This window comes from Prionailurus viverrinus, chromosome E3 (assembly GCF_022837055.1).
Source record: "Prionailurus viverrinus isolate Anna chromosome E3, UM_Priviv_1.0, whole genome shotgun sequence".
NCBI classification, from domain to species: Eukaryota; Metazoa; Chordata; class Mammalia; order Carnivora; family Felidae; genus Prionailurus; species Prionailurus viverrinus.
This window is the reverse complement of record NC_062576.1, coordinates 2,389,675-2,407,316: the sequence shown is the minus strand read 5'-3', so window position 1 is coordinate 2,407,316 and position 17,642 is coordinate 2,389,675. Positions and strand designations below refer to the sequence as shown.

At 61.4% G+C, this 17,642-nt stretch overlaps 1 protein-coding gene and 1 long non-coding RNA gene across 4 annotated transcripts in view; one reads left to right on the top strand and one right to left on the bottom strand.

Moving 5' to 3' along the window:
* Positions 1-6,090: 6,090 nt before the first annotated feature.
* Positions 6,091-12,914, bottom strand: LOC125154116 (uncharacterized). 2 transcript variants are annotated; one of them, XR_007147677.1, is made up of 3 exons: positions 10,167-12,914; positions 9,519-9,809; positions 6,091-9,183 (listed from the first exon to the last, which is right to left on the bottom strand). It is a non-coding gene; the product is annotated as an uncharacterized LOC125154116 (long non-coding RNA). The 2 variants fall into 2 exon arrangements; XR_007147678.1 differs by having other exon boundaries at positions 6,091-9,178.
* Positions 12,915-13,239: 325 nt separating this feature from the next.
* TTYH3 (tweety family member 3) overlaps positions 13,240-17,642 on the top strand; it is a 30,829-nt gene continuing 26,426 nt past the window's right edge. For both annotated transcript variants that reach the window (XM_047838843.1, XM_047838842.1), the window contains exon 1: positions 13,240-13,528. In XM_047838843.1, coding sequence (XP_047694799.1) covers positions 13,406-13,528 — 123 coding nt within the window. In that variant the 5' untranslated portion in view covers positions 13,240-13,405. The remainder of the gene's footprint in view (positions 13,529-17,642) is intronic.

The window sequence follows — 17,642 nt, the reverse complement described above, 5'->3', positions numbered from 1 at the left end:
GGGCTGAGGGCACGAACGAGGAGGAGGAACCGCTCCACGTTCCGGGCTCGGGTACCAGCCAATGGCCTTTGGCCAGCGCCTTCCACTCGCATCCTGGGAACCCAGCCGGGCTGCGGACAGCGCAGAGGGGCGGCCCCATTAGCCAGAGCCTGCCTGAGGAGCCTCTGGAGTTTCCATGGAGTCCTTTCTGAATAGGGAGCGGGGTGCCCCGGAGCTCACCGTTAATTAAGCCCCAGAACAGCCTGGGATTCAAAGGAGAGGGTGCAATCTGTGCCAAGGCCCCCGGGGCTGCCATTCAGGCTCCCAGCCTGGCCGCTTGCTTCCTCAGCCCTCCCCTTCCCGGCCGGCGGCTCAGAAGGAATAAAAGCCCGGAAGGGGGGTGGCTGGGGTCGGGGCCCCGGCGCGGCCGCCCCTGCTGATGGTGGCCTCGTCCCCGCCCTCCGTCTAGGCCCAGTTCAGCGCCAAGGGCTCTCCCTCTTGGCAGCACTGGCGCGATGGCCCTACCCCCGTGTCTGGTCTCTCCCCTCACACGGTATTTCTCCTGCCCCCCCACCCAGCCTGTAACCAGGCTGGGCACCACCCCTGGTTGTCTGTCTGTTAGACGGGGGCATCCCCAGGGCTCCATCCCCAATGCCCACACTCCCCAAATACCGACACGGACGTCTGTACCTACGTGTCTCAGAGGCCTCAAGCTCAGCTTGGCCTGGCTTTCAGTGACCTTTGCCCCCTAACCTGCCCCCCGTCCAGCGATCCCGTCTCCATGGGCATTGTCACAAGCCACTCGGTTTTCCGAGCCAGAAGCCTGGGCCTGGGCCCGTCTCTCTTCATCGTCCTCACCCCACAGTCAGCCACCAGGCCTGGGGCTACTGTGCAGAACCCCCAGCCAGCCGTCCCCCCAGACGTGCTGTGCACCCATGGGCAGACACACGCGGACAGACATGCACGTGCATGCACACACACGCACACACAAACATGCTCTCATACGAACGCAGGCAAATGCACAAACGCACGCTCATGTGAAATACATACTTGCACATACGAACACACACCCAAAGACACAAAAGCTCACGCACACGTACACGCACACCGTAAACTCAAGCCGTGCTAAGCTATGTGGTTTCCACGCAGAAGACCCCAAAAAGGAAAACGTGTGACCAATGTGAAAATAGGGACTTCTGACAGGGGTGGATGGGATCGTCCAATCTCAGCTCCTCGGTAAGTGGTTCGTTAGTGGACCATACACACGTAATTAGGATCACGTATGCCGCTCGTGGGTTCCACGAGCTCCCACGGGCATCTACACCACTCCGTGTGAGCCACTTGACGCACTTCTCCAACGCACATCATCCTCACTTGTGCCCCAGCTGTTTGAGAGTCCTTGGCCGTGTCAAGATCCGAATGGGATATGCGGTCTTTGTTCCCGAGCGCCGAGGACTCACATGAACGCGCCGGTGTCCAGGGGTGCAGGCCTCCGCCCGGCCGCGGGGGTCCCTCTCCGCACGGCGTGGCCACGGCTGTGTGTGCGAAGTGATTTTCTGAAGGCCGGTTCACAGGGACCCCCCCCTCCCCGTGTTCGCGGTGGGAGGCTCTCCTCCTGCAGCGGTGCCCAAGCAGGAGTGACATCAGATAAAAGGAGGGAGCCTTTTAACTGGCCGGGTCCGGCGGCCTCAGATGCTGGCGTTCAAGCTGCTTACACACCAGGCTGTTGTCACCGAGAGCGCAGCGGGACGGGACACTCTGTGAGCGCTGAGGTGGAGGGCAGAGTCCTCTCTCCCCTAGGGTGTGTCTGGGGGAAATCCTCCTCTTACACCGGAGCTGTCCGCCCCCGCCGCCCCACCCGGGTCCTGCCCACCTCTGCCTCCCCGCCCGGCTCTCTGGCCACTCCCTTCACATCAAACACGTTGTTTTAAAAGACAGAAACGGTACAGCAGCCACACATCGTCCACAGACCTTCTCCCTAGAAATAGCCGCTGTCGGTACTCGGTAAATATCACGGGTGGGCGTCCTCGAGCTGCAGCGTAGGGCTGAGGCCGCTCTCAGGCTCATCCCGCATCTGACGCCGTTCCTCTGCCCAGAGCCACTTGGAGGTTTTCTGACTGTCCCCCAGCAGGGCACTCAGGGCTCCAGGAAAGTGCATCCTGTAGCTGTGGCGGTGGGGGGGGGGACAGGTCTCAGGGCCCCCTGGAACATTCTGGAATATTTCTCTCACTGCCCCCTCCCCATTTACCCCCGTAGTGAGTTCTTTACAAATCGGGAGAGGCCCTGACAAAGTCTCTCAGAATTCTGTGGACTTCCTTCTTTGCTTCCGGAGGCCTGGGGTAGGGGTAAGCTCTGCGTGTATGCTTCCAGAATCTTCCGCGCTTTAGTTTGTGGCCAACGATTGCACCCCTGTCCTTACTTGGTTACTGCTGGTGGAATTTTGACTTCTCTCTCCTGTGTCTGACCTTCCCTCCCCCTGTTGGGTACTGAGAGGAGGCTCTCTGCTCCAGCCTCAGTCCCTGTCTTCTCCCCACGGGTGTTTCTACAGCAGGTGACACTGCTGACCCCCTCCCCTTCCTCGGCTGCCCCGAAACCCCACATCCCTGCTCTGCAGACCTCTGGGAAACCCTGTCCTCTGCTCCCACAAGCCCGCACACACCACAGCCTTCATCTTTCCTGCCGCGTGGATGACGGCACCCGTACCTCCCCGGCCACCCAGTCGCCCCCTCCTTGGAGCCTTGGGGACGTCCCCAAGACATCCACCTCAGCTTGCCCAAAATGACGCTCACCAACCCCGCCCCCACTGGGATGGCCACTACAAAAAGAAATCAAAGCCACAGGTGACAGGTGAGGACGTGGAGGGACGGGAGCCCGTGTGCACGGTCGGTGGGAACGTAAGGCGGTTTCGCTGCTCTGGAGAACGGTCTGGCGGCGCCTCAAGTAGGTAAACAGAACCACCACTCCTCCCCATGTCCGTCCCTGCCCGTGACAGCTCAAGCCACCATCTCAGCCGGACCTGCGTGGCCTTGCCCCCTTGTCCTGTGGGCCCAGACTCGATTCGGTCAGGGGTACCTGCCGTCAGCCACGGCCAAGGTCAGGGGCAGCCAGGAACAAGCGGGAGATTCGCTGGGGAAGTGGCTTTGCTCCGAGAGAGCCCTTGAGACGTCTACCCCGTGGGGAGGGGTGTCACAAGGTCCTGCAGGGCCTCCTTTGGCCCCTGGCATGATACCCTCACGGCACAGGATTCACCCTGTGTGGCACTCGGCCAGTTCCACTGCCCTGTCACTCAACGCTGAGATCATCTGATGGCCGTGTGACTCCCCTGTCAGACTCCCTTGGTTCCAGACTGTGTCCGCAAGGCTCACTGCTGCTCCCAAGACCTAACACGGCATCTGGTGCACAGGAGGTGCTCAATAACTGTGCAGAACGAACACAAGAAGCGCTTAGCAACTCCTGGGCGAGGGGCTTCCCTTCCTCCAGCAGAGCCCTTCCGGCGTGCGTCTGTCCCGCCGGACCGTGAGCCGCCTGCACAGAGCAGGCCACTCACCTGTACACCCTCGCAACAGACACGGAAGGGGCCTAACGCATGCAGAGTGAAGTATTCCGCCACTTCCCACAAGACCTCGGAGGCGGCCTTGGCTCTCTCTTCTCACTGCCCTGTCCCCGCTAAGTCTCAGGAGAGTCCTCAGAACCTGAGACCTCCCTCCATCCTTCCATTCACTGGCTTTAGATCTGGCTGGAGACTGAGAACACCCAAAATATCAGTAACCCAAACACTTTCGAAGTTTCCAAAGTCCCCAGGGAAACAGGGCAGGTGAGATATGGCGGCTGCATGACTTTCAAAGACCCACACTCTCCTCACTGCTTCACTCTCCCAAACACAAGGCTTCACGGCCCAAAAAGGCTGCTCGGGCTCCGGCCGTAACACAAACTCGAGCCACAGGAAGGAAGGAGGAAGGGGGTGTCCCCTCACTTGAGGACACTTCCACTGGTATTCCATTGGTCAGAAGGTGTTCACTAGCCTACCCAGCTGCCAAGGAGCTTGGGAAACGTCAGTCTATTCTCGGTGGTCATAGACGCAATAAAAACGGGAAGTTCCGTTGCTAAGGGGGGAAGAGAAAGACAGATCCAGGGGGGGCCAGCACTCATCCGTCCTGTTCCTCGTCTCCATCCTGGCTCTATGAATCCATCAGGCACCGTGGCCCATCCTCCCCATGCTGCCCTGTGATCCTCGGTTAAAAACCAGGGTAAACACACACCTTGTCTCCCCAACAGACTCACTTGGATTCCCTCCATGCCCCAGCTTGGCACACCGCCCCCCCCCCCCCCCGCCTCCGGCCCTGACCCCTGCCCTCCCCTCTAGACACACGCGCACAGCCTGCCCAGAGCATGCCCTTCCCCCCATCCAGCTGACCGCCTTACACAAGCTGTTTCCCGCCAGCAGTGTCCCGTCCCCCAGGCCTGCCCACCTGGCCCTGCTGAGACGCTACCTGGGGTCAGCCCCTCCTTTCTCTGCGCTCTCACGAACTGAGTTCGTCCCGCCTGCTTTAGTATTTGCTGCACATCTGCTGTGGGCCAGGCACTGAGAGAGGAAGGCACTGTGGACCTTCAAGGATCAAGGTTTATTTGATCTGTCTGCAAGTCTCTCAGCTAGGCTGGGCGCCACGCAGACTGGAGTAAACTCCTTCACCCACAAACACCCACCCGCCAGGGTGCCAGGACCCAGGCGGGCAGACCTCCCTACCAGGCTGGCGAGGGTCCAGGCGAGAGGCCCAGGAGCACAAAGTGCAGAGCGGGCAGTGGCCGGGGTCGGGGGGGGGGGGTGGGCAGGAACACGCGGCCCTCGCCTCCGGAGGAGGGAATGGGGGTCTTCCTGCCTAGGGAACCCTTGGCCCTCCCCCTGGAGCCAGAAGTGGTCCAGCGTGGCTGGGGCCGGCAGGCTGGGGCGGAAGCAGGGGCTGTGGCTGGGGCAGGGGGCAGGGAGGGGGGAACTGCACGTTCTGCGGAGGAGTTTGGCCCTCACCCCGGGAACCCTGGGAACCGTGTGAGCAGGGAAGGGCTGCTGGCAGCGGGATGCCAGGTCCAATTTGCCTTTCAGAAGGTGAAGGATCCCTGGCAGCTGGGAGGGCTGACGACGATTCAGGGGCTGGTGAGGAACTCTGTGAAGGCTGTCCCCCTCAGTGCCCACCAGATAAAGCCAGTCCCTCTTAGCCACCCCCAAAGACAGGAGAGGGCTGGGCATCCCACGTGTGCCAGGCGGGGAGCGGCCTCAGACTGGGACACATTTCCAGCACATTCCCTCCTCACTGATCTCGGTGCATCCCCAGGGCCCTAACAGAGCAGAAAGTGAGGCCAGGCAGGGAGGCGAGCCCAGTGTGGCTGCCCACTCACCCACGACCCCCTGTCCGTGCTGCTGAGCAGCTGGGATATCTGGGGAGGAAAGGGTTCCTGGGCCCGCAGGCAACAAAATCCAGGCCGAGGGATCTAGCCAGACCATCCTGGCCGGTGACCCGGGGTGAACTGACCCTCAGTTTGGGAGTGACCGGAGCCATGTCTCTGGGTGACTGTGAGCACGTGGCCGGAGCAGGCCTGTGCCAGCCTGGGCAGCTCCTGGAGAGCATGATGACGTCTGTTCCAGAAACATGCACGGAGCACCCGTCAAGGGCCCAGCCATGATAATGCCATCATCTTGGCCTCAGTTCCAGAAGCCTCCACCTTGCTCCTGCCCCGACCCCTGCCTCCCTGAGCCTCCGGGAGAGATGAGGAGGACAGGGACGGGGGCGGGGGCGGGGGGGGGGGGGGTTGGCACGGTCAGCGTCCTTCACACAGACGGGGGCGGGGAAGAGAAGCTCAGGCCATGAGCACAGCCCTCCCTGTCTGCCTCACGTTCCTGGCAGCCTGCTGGAGACATTTCCTTCCACCAGCCCTGTGGGGCTAACATTTCCTTCCAGGGCTTCCCAGAAGAGGCGGCCCACCCTGGGGAGGGAGACCCTGACTCCCTGGGCCCCACCCCGGCCAGGAAAACAGTGTGTGAGGGAACGAGAACTGTCTGACCCCACTTTGAACCTGGGCCCCTAGGACCCCCACGTGGGGATGCAGTGGCTGGCCTCTACTCAGGCAAAGCACAGTCGGAGTGGCTGGGGGGGTGAGTGACAGGCCCCCAAAGGCACTTGGGTACATCGCGTGGGGAAACAGCTTACAGTGAGGGAAGGAAGCTGGGTTTCAGCTGTGAACATCCCCTTTCTAGCGTAACCCTGGCACCCGCCCAGGGAGGGAAGCAAGATCGTCCTCCGTTTGCAGACGGGGAGACTGAGGCTTGGAAGGCTGCCCGGCTGAAGGGTCTCAGCTCTTGGAAGGGGAACGGTGTCACCAGACAGCCCAAGCCTGGGAGCAGCTGGCAGGGCTCAGGAGGGGGCAGGGAGAGCCTGCCTCTCCCACAGCCCCCGGCGAGAGGCCGTGATCCCTGCCCACACTTGCTGGCCTGCTTCCGAAGGTCCAAGGTCCGAGAAAGGAGCCTTCTCTCCCCAAGCACAGGGACAGTGTGATTGACAGTCCATCCTTCCAACAGCTGCCCGGCCAGCCTCTGTCACCAGCTTGAAGCCAGAGACCAAGCCAGAGTCCCCTTCCTGCTGCTCCTGGAGACAGAGGTGAGGTTCCCGAGCTGTGGGGAGGAACCCTCTCAGACCCTCTCATCCCAGCTGCTCACATCCATTTCCTCCTCTGCGCCTGCCAGGGAGGAAGGGACCGCACAGGACTTTAAGAATCTCTTCCCCTTTTGGAAGTCCGCTCAATCTTGACTGACGTAGCCCCGGCCCGTGTCCACACTCCCCTGTGTCCGTGCCTCGTTCAGTCCTGCCCACTGTCTCTGTGCTTGGCCATGACTGGCTTTGGCCAATGGGACCCATTATTAAATGGGACACGAGCAGGCAAGTGTTCACGCTTCAGGGCTTAAAAGCTCTCCTTCCCACCGGGGAAGAAGCCGACCCAACTCAGCTGAGTGTCGCCCCGGCTCAGCACCAAGCACCAGCCATCCGAGACCGTCCAGATGGCCCAGTGGGTCTGCTGTGTGACCGCAGGTACATGTACAACCCTGCCAGCCACCAAAGGACCACCCAGCTGGGCCCACGCTGCTCAGCCCCGGAGCCACAAACAGATACGGCATAGGTGGTCTTAAGCCACTGAGTTTTGGGGGAGGTTAACTATTCAGCAACAAATGCATCACCCGTTGGTCTTTTAAAAATATGTTATTTGGGGGGCTGCACGGCAGAGAGAATCAAACCAGAAATTTTGAGAGACAGGGGTTTACACCTTGCGTCTATACCTAACCCTCTGGGCCTTTTTTCCTCCTGACGCGGGGATGGTGGTCATCTGTCTCGTGTGGGGATTAGCAAGACCCAAGTGTGAAAGGGGAGTCGGCATCGGCCCCGAGAGGGTCTCACGCCTCACCTCACCAGTTGCAAGGTGGGAGAGTTCCGCAAACCACGCAGAGATTCCAAAACCGGCTAGGAGAACTCACGGAAGTCACGAAAGCAGATACGTCACAGGAGACGGCGGCCCGGGGTGGGGATGGGGGTGGCCCACGGAGAAAGTTTCTGTTGCACTCAGGACGCGTGGCCCTCTGGCACTGACGTGTGACAAAACGCACAGAGTGTTGCCAAGCAGGGGCACCCACCCCAGCCCCGGTGCCCAGAGTTTTTTTGGGTTCCACGACGTAGGCTTGATTGATTGGTCGGTCCATTGCCGACATGGTTACCAGGTGGACTGATGCGGCGTGGTCCAAAGCCCCCATCCTAAATCACGTGGCTGGACTTTCTGATGTGACTGGTCCCCGCGCTAAACAAAGACACATCTATCGGACATGATGCAGATCTCCCCGAAGCCGAAGGCAAAGGCTGGACCTCAATTTCGGCCAGGATGACTTGTTCACCACACAGTGGCCCCGTGGTGCCTGCCACGAGGGCGACACTGTCTCCAGCTCCCTGGCCCGGGACTCAGGGCGAGTGGCTTCATCTTCCGGGTTTTAGATTCCTTGTCTGTGAAATGAAGGAGCCACAGTTCTCTCGTGGGCTGCGAAGATCGGCCATCTGGCTCAGGTCGGGTGTGCTCGTGCTAACACTTGTGCTTGTGCACAGTCTCTTCCCTGCCACGAGGAGAGCTACCGGACACAGCTTCCCGCTTTCTGATGTGCCGGGGTTGTGGCACGGAGCCTCAGTTTTCCCAGCTGTAAAATGGGGAAGCAGGGCTTGGCGGGCATAAAGCCCCCATAGGTGACACGACTTTCCCAAGGGCTCGTAGTTGGCGGGAGAAGCCTGGCATGAGCCCTGGGTCCCGCGACACTCTCTCTGCACAACGCTCGCCAGGTGACACATCGCTGGGCAGACGGGCAGGGCTGAGGGGCCCCGCCCGGGGAGGAGAGTGTCTGTGATTACTTTCCAGGCTCCTCTCATATGAGCCCTGGGGCCCGGACACCAGCCCTGTCAGTGCCTCGTGTCAGGCAAGGAGTAAGGAGGCTCTGAGCGAGACGAGGCTTGCAGGCTGGGACTTGGGGCGGGATCCCTGGCTGCCACGGCCCATCCTGCTGACTTACTGGTTCCAGGGGCTCTCTGGACACGCAAGGCTGCCAACAAGGTGGTTCCAGACAAGTGAGGGGTGCTCACGTCGTCAGTCTGGCTGGGTCAGTGTTTGGCTCGCCCTGTGGACCTCTCGGGGAGCACGCTGGATGGCATCTCTCCCAGCCTCCGAGCCACACAGCCAACGCCACCGGGCCAACCTGAAAGCAGGGCTCCTGAGGCTTTCCCGTGGCCAGGACCCACGAGCCAGTTGTCTGTGGGGAGCGGGCGGTGGGCTGGCGGCACGGCACATATCACAGCTGGGAAACCCGGCTTCTGGCTTTCTCTTCTCCCTGCCAGTTGTCGTGAGTGCTCTCTCCGTGGAAAATGTGAACCTCTTTGGAAGGGGTCCAAACGCAGGGGATGCCATTGTTCTGGCTTCCGCCCCAGCATCTGGGAGGCTGGCCCTGCCTGGCCTTTCTCCTGGCGCCCACAGGTCTTGGGACGGCTTTTCAGGAGCCTCAACCCAGCCACCTTCCTGGCTTGGGACACAGATCCTGGGGAGGACACAGATCCTGGCCTGGCTTGCCCTCCCACTCCGTTCCAGATGCTTCCAAGCAGGTTTCTTGTCCTTGTCCTCCACTCACAAACTGTACTTCACCGGAAGGAAGGAAAGAAGGAAGGAAGGGAGGGAGGGAGGGAGGGTGGAGGGAGGATTGTAATCCTATCTTGTGTGTGTGCGTGTGTTTGTGTGTGTGGTAAGATACACGTAACTATTCTGACCGTTTTTAAGCGAACGATTCAGAGGCATTTGGTACACTCACGATGTTGTGCGACCATCACCTCTATCATTTCCGAAAGATTTCCACCACCCTGAGCAGAAACCCCAGCCCCATTCATCAGTCACTCCCCATTCTTCCTCCTACCCCGCCCCCAACCCCAGCCCCTGGCAACCACTAATCCACTTTCTGTTCCGATGGGTTTACTTACTGTGGGTCTAATAAACGGTAGCACATGAGATGTGGCCCTTTGTGTCTGGCTTCCGTCACTCGGTGTCACGTTTTCGACGTCCATCCACGCGGCAGCGTGAGCCGGTGCTGCGTTCCTTTCCGCGGCTGGCTGACGCCCCTGGCGTGGCCGTACCACCTGTCGTTCAGCCACTGAAGGACCCTCGGGCGGTTCCCGCCTCCTGGCTGTCGGTGCGACTGCGTCCTGTCATCTCATAGACTTCTCACCGTGAGAGGCTGAGGCTCACAGAGCATCGGAGACCGCGTGCAAAACCTGGCTCAGAAACACAGGATAGAAAAAAAATCCGGCCTTCGAGGCGGAGTCGTGGGTAAGCCCGACAATGGCTTCCACGCACACAGCGTGAACGGAGCACGCCCGGCGCGGGGGGCGGAGCGTGGAGCGGGGGCGGAGCGTGGACGGAGCGCGCACGGAAGATGGACTCACGCTGCGCTTTCCACGCGTGGCCTCCACCACGCAACCTCCCCAGGTCCTGGGGCTGGTTTTAGCCCCATTTCACATACAGGAAACCGAGGCCCATATGTCTGCCGTCTGACTGTGTGGACTAGGAACAAGTGTCCTCATTTCTGAGCCTTGAAGCACCCCCTCCCACCCCCTCTGTGATGTGGGCACCTGGTGGGGCGGGTTGCTCCGGGGGCTCGTGGCTCAGGGCTGCCCAGCTGGGGACCGCCAGGCTGTCCTTCCTGCCTTCACAGAACGGCTGTGCGGAGGCCTTCTGGGTTCCCGGCTCTGGGTCCTCCCGGATAGAGGGGCTCGGATGCCCCAGCTGCTTATCACCACCCGGGGCTGCTTCCCTAGCTGGCAGAGGACTAGCGGTTTCCGCATCTGCTGCCTCGTCCTGAGTCACCGCTGAGTCACTGGAGTGTGTTCCTGGGCGCCCTGGTCAGGGGCCAGCACAGCCAACTGAGTCCTCTTTTCTTGGACCACTAGTGCCCTATTTCAGGCCATTCGGTCTGTGGCCAACAGTACAAGGCTGAATCTTGGTTCCCTGGTTCTGTGGTGATTCCCATGCCTCCAGAGCAATGGTGAGAGCTGGGCCTCAGTTTCTGCATCTGTAGAGTGGGGCCAGAGTCTGGCCACAGTCATTCAGGACAGGAAAAACCACCATAGGTCCAGCCAGTGCCACCAGTCACCCAGAGGGTGGGGTGGGGACAGCGCTTCCTTGTGCCCCTCCCCCTCTACCCAGTGTTCTCCCTTTACTCCTTGCCTTTCTAGAGACTGGGCAGCAGGAACCCCAGTTTACGTATCAGGGACAGGAGCAAGTGTCAGACTCCAGAGCCCCTGGATCCTTCCTGCGCACCCTCCCCCCCAGGCCACAAGAAAGTGTTGTCTCCTGGATGCCCTTCAGTACCAGGGGGATTTTCTCTCCAATACCCAGGCCCCCAGGAGCAGTAAGTTTGGGGGTCTGGCAGTGCTTTTCCAGGACCGTATGTTATGGGTCCCTCCTTTTCTCCACCCTGGGCCCCTTTAGTATTCTTTCTCCAGGGACCGCCCCCCACCACCTTAGGAAAAGGTTTCACAGATCACACTGTGTTGCAAGCATTAATCAGTGATGACCTCCCTTGCCGTTGCATGCCTATCAGAGGCAGAGAACGCCTGCCCAGCAGAAGCTCTGAACGGCCTGATGTATGGGTTTCTTGCGGCTGCTGTAACACAGCACCACAAACCAGGCAGCCTGAACAACAGGCAGTTACCATCTCTCAGTTCTGGAAATCCAAGTCTCAGCTCAAGCGGTCCGCAGGGTCGATCCCTTCTGAGGCTCTGAGGGAGACTCTAATCCACCCCTCTCTTCCGGCTGCTGGTGGCTCTGGTGACCCTCAGGTTCCTTGGCTGTAGACACATCACCTCCATCTCTGCATCCGTCTTCATTATGTTGTTTTCCCCTGTGTCTATCTCCTAGTCGACGTATCCAAATTCTCTCTTCTTATGAAGATACACTGTCATTGGATTGGGGCCCCTCCATAATCTAGGATGACTTCCTCTTCACCTGATCACACTTGCAGTGACCCTGTTTCCAGATAAAATCATACAAGCACTAGGAGTTAGAACACGGACATATCTTTTGAGGGGGGGACACAAGTCAACTCAGTACAGCTGAGTTGTCATTTTATGTTTGAGTCAGGCTTTCTGGCCTTATCGGAGGAAAATGCACAATATTTCAAGGCTTCTGGAAACCTGGAAAAGAGCTGATAGTCCCCATGCATCCACATGGGACCCTGGTGGGCCTGCCACCCTGGTGCCGGGGCATGGGAGTCGGGGAGAAGCAGGGCATCTGTGACTGTGTGTCCCACTGCCAGTGACAGGAACCAGAAAACTATGCCCTTTAGGGATGGAGAATGTGACCTCTCTCTTCCTGCCCCACCATTATTCTCCAACTGGGTGGTATGTAAATTATCCCAAGGGTGGAAAACACAGTTTCCAAAAGGCCTCTCCTGTGCCCACAGGCCTTTGCAGGAGGCTGAGTGAGCCACCCAGCCTTATTACAAGAAAACAGACGAGTCAGGGCAATCAGGTGAACAGATGGACAGGCCTCTTGGGAAGCCACTGCCCAGAGCTGTCCCTGTCCACAAAAGCCCAGCCCAGCCTGCCAGAAGGGGCCTGTCTGCCCACAGAGCATAGCAGACAGCAGAATCCCAGGCATAGGAACCTCGCTCTCAGAACGCAAGGAGTCCAGAAATAACGCCCCAGGGTGCTGACAAGCCAGAGCCAAGAGGATGCACCTTGTGCCCTAGGGTGCAGAGAGGGGCGAGTCTGCCATGCACTCACAGCATTTCCAGCCTCCTCTGTTCTTGGGGTTCCCACCTCCACTTTAATACAGCATGATAATGCCTATTAGGAAATGTGGCTAGGAGACTCCAAAGTCCACTCTGGGCCCTCCCTGGCAGTTGCCTTAATTTCCAGGCTCAAGGAGGCCAGGACAGAGCACTGTCTTGGTCATAAAAGACACAAGCTTCCCCAAAGGAGTGGCCAGGCAGGGACTGGATCTACCTGCCCATCCCCTCACAAGCACATACTGGGTCGCACTTTGCTGTCCTGAGCACTTTACATTCACTGTACTTCCCTTTCACGGACGAGGACACTGATGAACAGAGAGAGTGAGTAACTTGTCCAACCAAGATCACACAGCTGTAGGTGACCACGCCAGGCTCTGAGTCCACATCATCTTCATTTGACAGACAGACTCGGGCTGCGTGCAGGAGAGGCCAGCCCAGCTCCTCCAGGCCGAACGCCACAGAAGCTCAAGGAACGTGCAACGGTCGAACCCACGAGCGAGCGCCCGGGGGAAGGGCGGCCAGACGTGTGGACGTGAGGACAGGGTTTTGGCCCCCGCCACGACCCGCTGGTGGAGACACCACCGCCCGGCGCCCTTCGGCGCGGGAAGGGGGCCCTGCTGGGCGGAGCCTCGTCCCGCGTGCCAATGGCGGCGCGGGGGCGGGGCCGGCGGGCGGGAGCGCGCGGATGGGCGGGGCCAGAGGGCCAAGGACGGCGGACGGGCGGGTGGGGGCGGGGCCGGCGAGCTACGGACCAATGGCGGCAGGGGGCGGGGCCGACTACCGGGGCGGGGGCGGCGGGCTGTGGGCCAATGGCGGCGCGGGGGCGGGGCGTCGGGCCGCGGGCGGGGGGCGCGCGGAGGCGGCGGCGGCGGCGGCGGCGGCGAACAAAGAGGCGGCGGGCGCGGGCGGCCGAGCGGAGCCGAGCGCAGCCGAGCCGGGCCGAGCCGGGCCGGGCCGGGCCCAGGAGCGAGCGGGCGATGCGGGCGGCCGGGCGGGGGTTGGCCGGCCCCTGAACCCCGCGCCCCCCGGGCCAACGAGGGAGCCCCGCGGCGGCGTGCCCGAGGCAGCCGGCCCGCCATGGCCGGGGTCAGCTACGCGGCGCCCTGGTGGGTGAACCTCCTACACCGGCTGCCCCACTTCGACCTGAGCTGGGAGACCACCAGCAGCCAGTTCCGGCCCGAGGATACCGACTACCAGCAGGTGACGCGGCCCCCCTGGGTCGAGGGTCAGGGCCCTGGGTCACGGCCCCTCCATGCCGAGGGTCACGGTCCCGTCCTTTCGAAGATCTGAATTGAAGATTCCCGAACCGCCCATCGAGGGTCTGGCTGGGGGCGGGGGGTGGCTCCCTCCCCGAGGGTCGCTGCCCCCGTCCTCCTCGAGGGTCACGGCCTCCACCTTCTCGTGAGTCACAGCCCCTTTCTTCTCTAGGGTCTCCGCTCTGCGTCCTGGGGGCTCCCCTCCTTGAGCGTCTAAAGACCCCCATCCTGCATGGAGGGTCCGCGGCCCTCCTGCAGATTCTAGCTTTCTCCCCTGGTGTCGCTTAGGCCCACCTTTTTAGGGTCATGTGGAGCCTTCACGCGTTTCTCCCTGGAGCCCCCTCTGCCAGCTGTCAGCTCCAACCCAGGCCCTTGTCCATCTCCTGGGGCAGCCCTGAACTGTGGCCCTGCAGAGCCCCTTACCCAGAGGATCCCAAGCCCATACCTGAGAGCACTGGGTCCAGCCAGGAGGGGGGGATTCCTCGCCCCCTCACCCCCAGCTGGGGAATCCCACTCACTGCCAAGATTTTGGTAGGTGAGTGAGCTGGGCAGATGCCAGCCCTCTCTGGCCGGCAGTGACTCCCTGCTGGGTGGCCAGGCTGTGGGATGCACACAGTGCGGTGTGTGCTGTGGTGACACCTGGACTGCCTGGAGACCCGGCTGCCCCTGATGGAGGGAGGCCTGGCCACAGACACTCAAGGTGGGCCTCAGTCTGGGAGGCTGGAAAGGGGCTGAGCCTGGGCAGAATGGGGGACAGTGGAGGTCTGCAGCCTTCTCCCCAAGGGATCAGGCTCTCCCAGTAGAACCCTAGTCCTGGGGTCATGCCAAGCCCAAGCACCACCCCCAGCACTGATCCACTGTCATTTGAGTGCAGGGCAGGGGACTGGGCTGTGGGCATTTCCTTCCTGCCTGGGGATCCGGATTCCAGAAGCCCCATGACCCGGATGCCTGGTCACCCGGAACTCCTCTGGGGTTCTCTCCAGTGGTCATTGCAGAGCCCCGGGTGGAGTGGAACAGCGTTCCTTGTCAAGATGGCCTGGGAGTCCGGTATTCCGTGGACATTATCGCACCTGGCCTGTGTAGAACTGTCTCCTGTGGCACCCTCAGCTAGAGGATGAGACCGGAAGCAGAGAGCGAGGGCACCGCGGGCATCTCAGCTCTGCGGGGGAGCCCACCACTCCCGGCCTCAGTGGTCACCTTGGGCCTGCTGATCTGCTTCTAAGCAGATTAGAAAGGGGGCCGGGGATTGGCCCAGGCATGCCCAGAGACAGCAAGGTTTTTATAAAACTCAACGCCCACGTTTAGAAGCCCAGCCGTGGGGTGCCGACCGGTGTGGGAGCAGCACCCTTCTCTGCTCCCCAGGGGCTTCCACGTGTCACGGCTCCATCACATCAGGCCCCTGGCTGTCCCCGGCCAGGAACTGTGCTTTACTTTAGGAAGTTCTCTGCCAGTTATCGGTTCTGAAGCTCCGGGACTGCCCCTGGGGCGCCTGGGGCATCTGGACCCGCACAGAGCTTGCCTGCAGGCTGCACCTGCCATCCCACCGCCCTCGGTTGCACTGGCTGTGGCCCCTCGCCCCCTGGGGCTCTCGGGACACATCGTGGGGTGTGAGTGAGGGCCCGACGTCTGCAGCCTGTGGAGGTCTCCAGAGTGGGGGCCGGCCCCCCTGGCTCAGCCCGACCTCCTGCAGGGCCCTGTGCCCCTGCGGGTGTGTGCCCCCAGCTTCTGTGAGCACTGCCCCCTCCTCCGCTGTGGGAGGGCTCTGACTCACTCTCCTGCCTCCTCTCTGCGGAGCAGAATTAGCCACTGAATAATTCACGGCGTGGAAACCAGCCTGTCTCCATCCCCTGCCACCTCCGCTCCTGGCTGGGGGCTAGTAGAATGAGCCAGACCCGGACATGCGTCCTGCCCCTGCCCTCCCGGGGTTGGTGCTTTTGGGTGAACACTTGACCTCTCTGATCCTTCAATGCCACATCCTGAAATCCGGGCTGGCGCACTTCTGTGGGGCTACAGTGGGGGATGCAGAGGCCCCATGCTTTTGCTTCGTGCTCGGTGGCATCAGACAGAGCTCCCTTCCTGGGTGGCTGGGCAGTGGGTCAGCGTGGACCCTGTGGCCTAGGGCCCCTTCCTGCCTCCCCTGGTTTAGTATTCCTGGCTGTGGAGGGGGCAGCTAGCGGGCGGGGGTCCCCTCGTCTTCTTGGCCCAGGCGCCCCCTCTTGGCCAGCTTCTGTCTGAGCTGCGGGGTCTGGCGATGCCCCCACCCCCATGTGGCCTGGGCCCAGCGTGGGAGGAGGGCTTCTGCCTCCTGGACTGTCCAGGGGACGAGTGGGGCCTGGGTCGGGGGAGTAGGGGACGTGTATGGTGTGAGGAGACCAGGCTTTGTCCTTTGCCGTTTCCGGCCCCCGCCTTCCACTGCCGGGTGCCCTGGTGAAACCCGCTGGAAACCCCCATGGCCCGGCCCTGTTTTGGGGCACTGTGCAGGGCTGTCCGTCACTGGTCCTTTCTCTCACAGACCGGGAAATGAGGATGATTGCCTCCCTTGTACAGATTAGCAAACCGAGGCTCAGAGAGGGAAGTGGCTCAGAGTCACATGATGACGAGGTGGTAGGAGCCAGAGTCAGCCTCCTGGGCCCCCCTCTGCTGGCCCCCTGCAGGGGTCGGGAGCAGATGCGGGGCTCTTCCGAGGGCTCCCAGAGCCCTGGCTGGCCCTACTTGGGGCTTTGGAGCCCCTGCAGGAGCAGGGCTGGCATTTCTCTTGGGGTGGAAGGTCTCGGGTTTCCATGTTCCCGAGGCCACCATTCTGAGGGGAGGGGCTCCCTGGCCATTGATGCATCTCTTGGGGACCCGGGCCGTTTGCCGGATGGACAGATCATAGGGAGGGTGCCAGTGGGGTCTGTGGGTGGGCGGGGACTGGAAGGAGGCAGAGAAGCTTTTGGAGTTTGCTCTGTGCTACTCCACCCCCCACCTGCCTGCCAGGAGGGGCTGCTGGTCCGACTCCCCTGGGGCTGGGCCCAGAGTTCCCCACACAAGGGGCAGCTGGATAGGTGGGGACTGTCATTTTAGGGGAGCTGCCCGGAGGACCGCAGGCCCAGAGAAAGGAGGAGACTCTGGGGGTCGCACTGCTGAGCTGGTGGGCTGGGCCCAATGTCTGGGGGCCTGATGTGCTCTGAGGTGATGGTAGGGCCTGCCCTGGCTTCGGGCAGGGGTCCCACAGCCTTTTCAGGCTGGAGAATAGGGGCCTGGGCCCCAGCTCTGTTGCTTCCTATCTGTGTGACCTTGGGGGGGATCATCTCCCTCTCTGGGCTGCCCCTTGGGGAGTGTGCCCCATCCATCCCTACCCACCCTAATGACTCCCCTGCCAAGCCTTTTCACACCCCCGTGTCCGGAGGCCGAGGCCAAATTCACTCTCTTTGTTCATTATCTCTGCCAGTTCAGGGCGGCTGGAAGCTGTGAGGTGTCAGGACAGGGCCTGCAGGAGCGCAGTGGTCAGGGAAGTCTTCCTGGAAGAGGTGCTTCCTGGCCTGCCACGAAGGGCGCCAGCCAGGCTGCGAACGCCCGGAGGGCTGGGACTTGCCTGGAACCTGGCATTAAGTGGGCACACTGGCTTCTCTTCCGGTCAGATGGTAACATTTGCCTCAGGCTTGCGCAGCCTGTGAGGCCTGTTTCTTGTTAGAACCCTGAGTGCTGGGATGGTTCATTCGAGACCCTAAAGATAGGACAGAGGTAGCCGTGCACAGACCTTGGCAGAGACGGTTCCTGGCCGCTGGAATGGCACATGCAAAGGCCCTGAGACAGAAGCCCGAGCCTCAGCCCAAAATAAGGGAGTCCTTCTGGTCTGAACGTGCTGCCTCTGTGCTCGGAGATGTGTGAACCCTGACTGGGTGGCCCCTTAGAGGGCATTTGAGGTCTAGGTTGTATGACTGTCGGGGCCCAGGGGTCTCCTAGCTAATACCGTAGCGCCTTGGCTAAAAGCTATGACTCAAAAAAGGTCTGCCGAGTACCTGACTGCAGGCTGGTGTTGGCCGAGCCCCCGGGTCTTGCGGGTGGGGTGGCCCTGT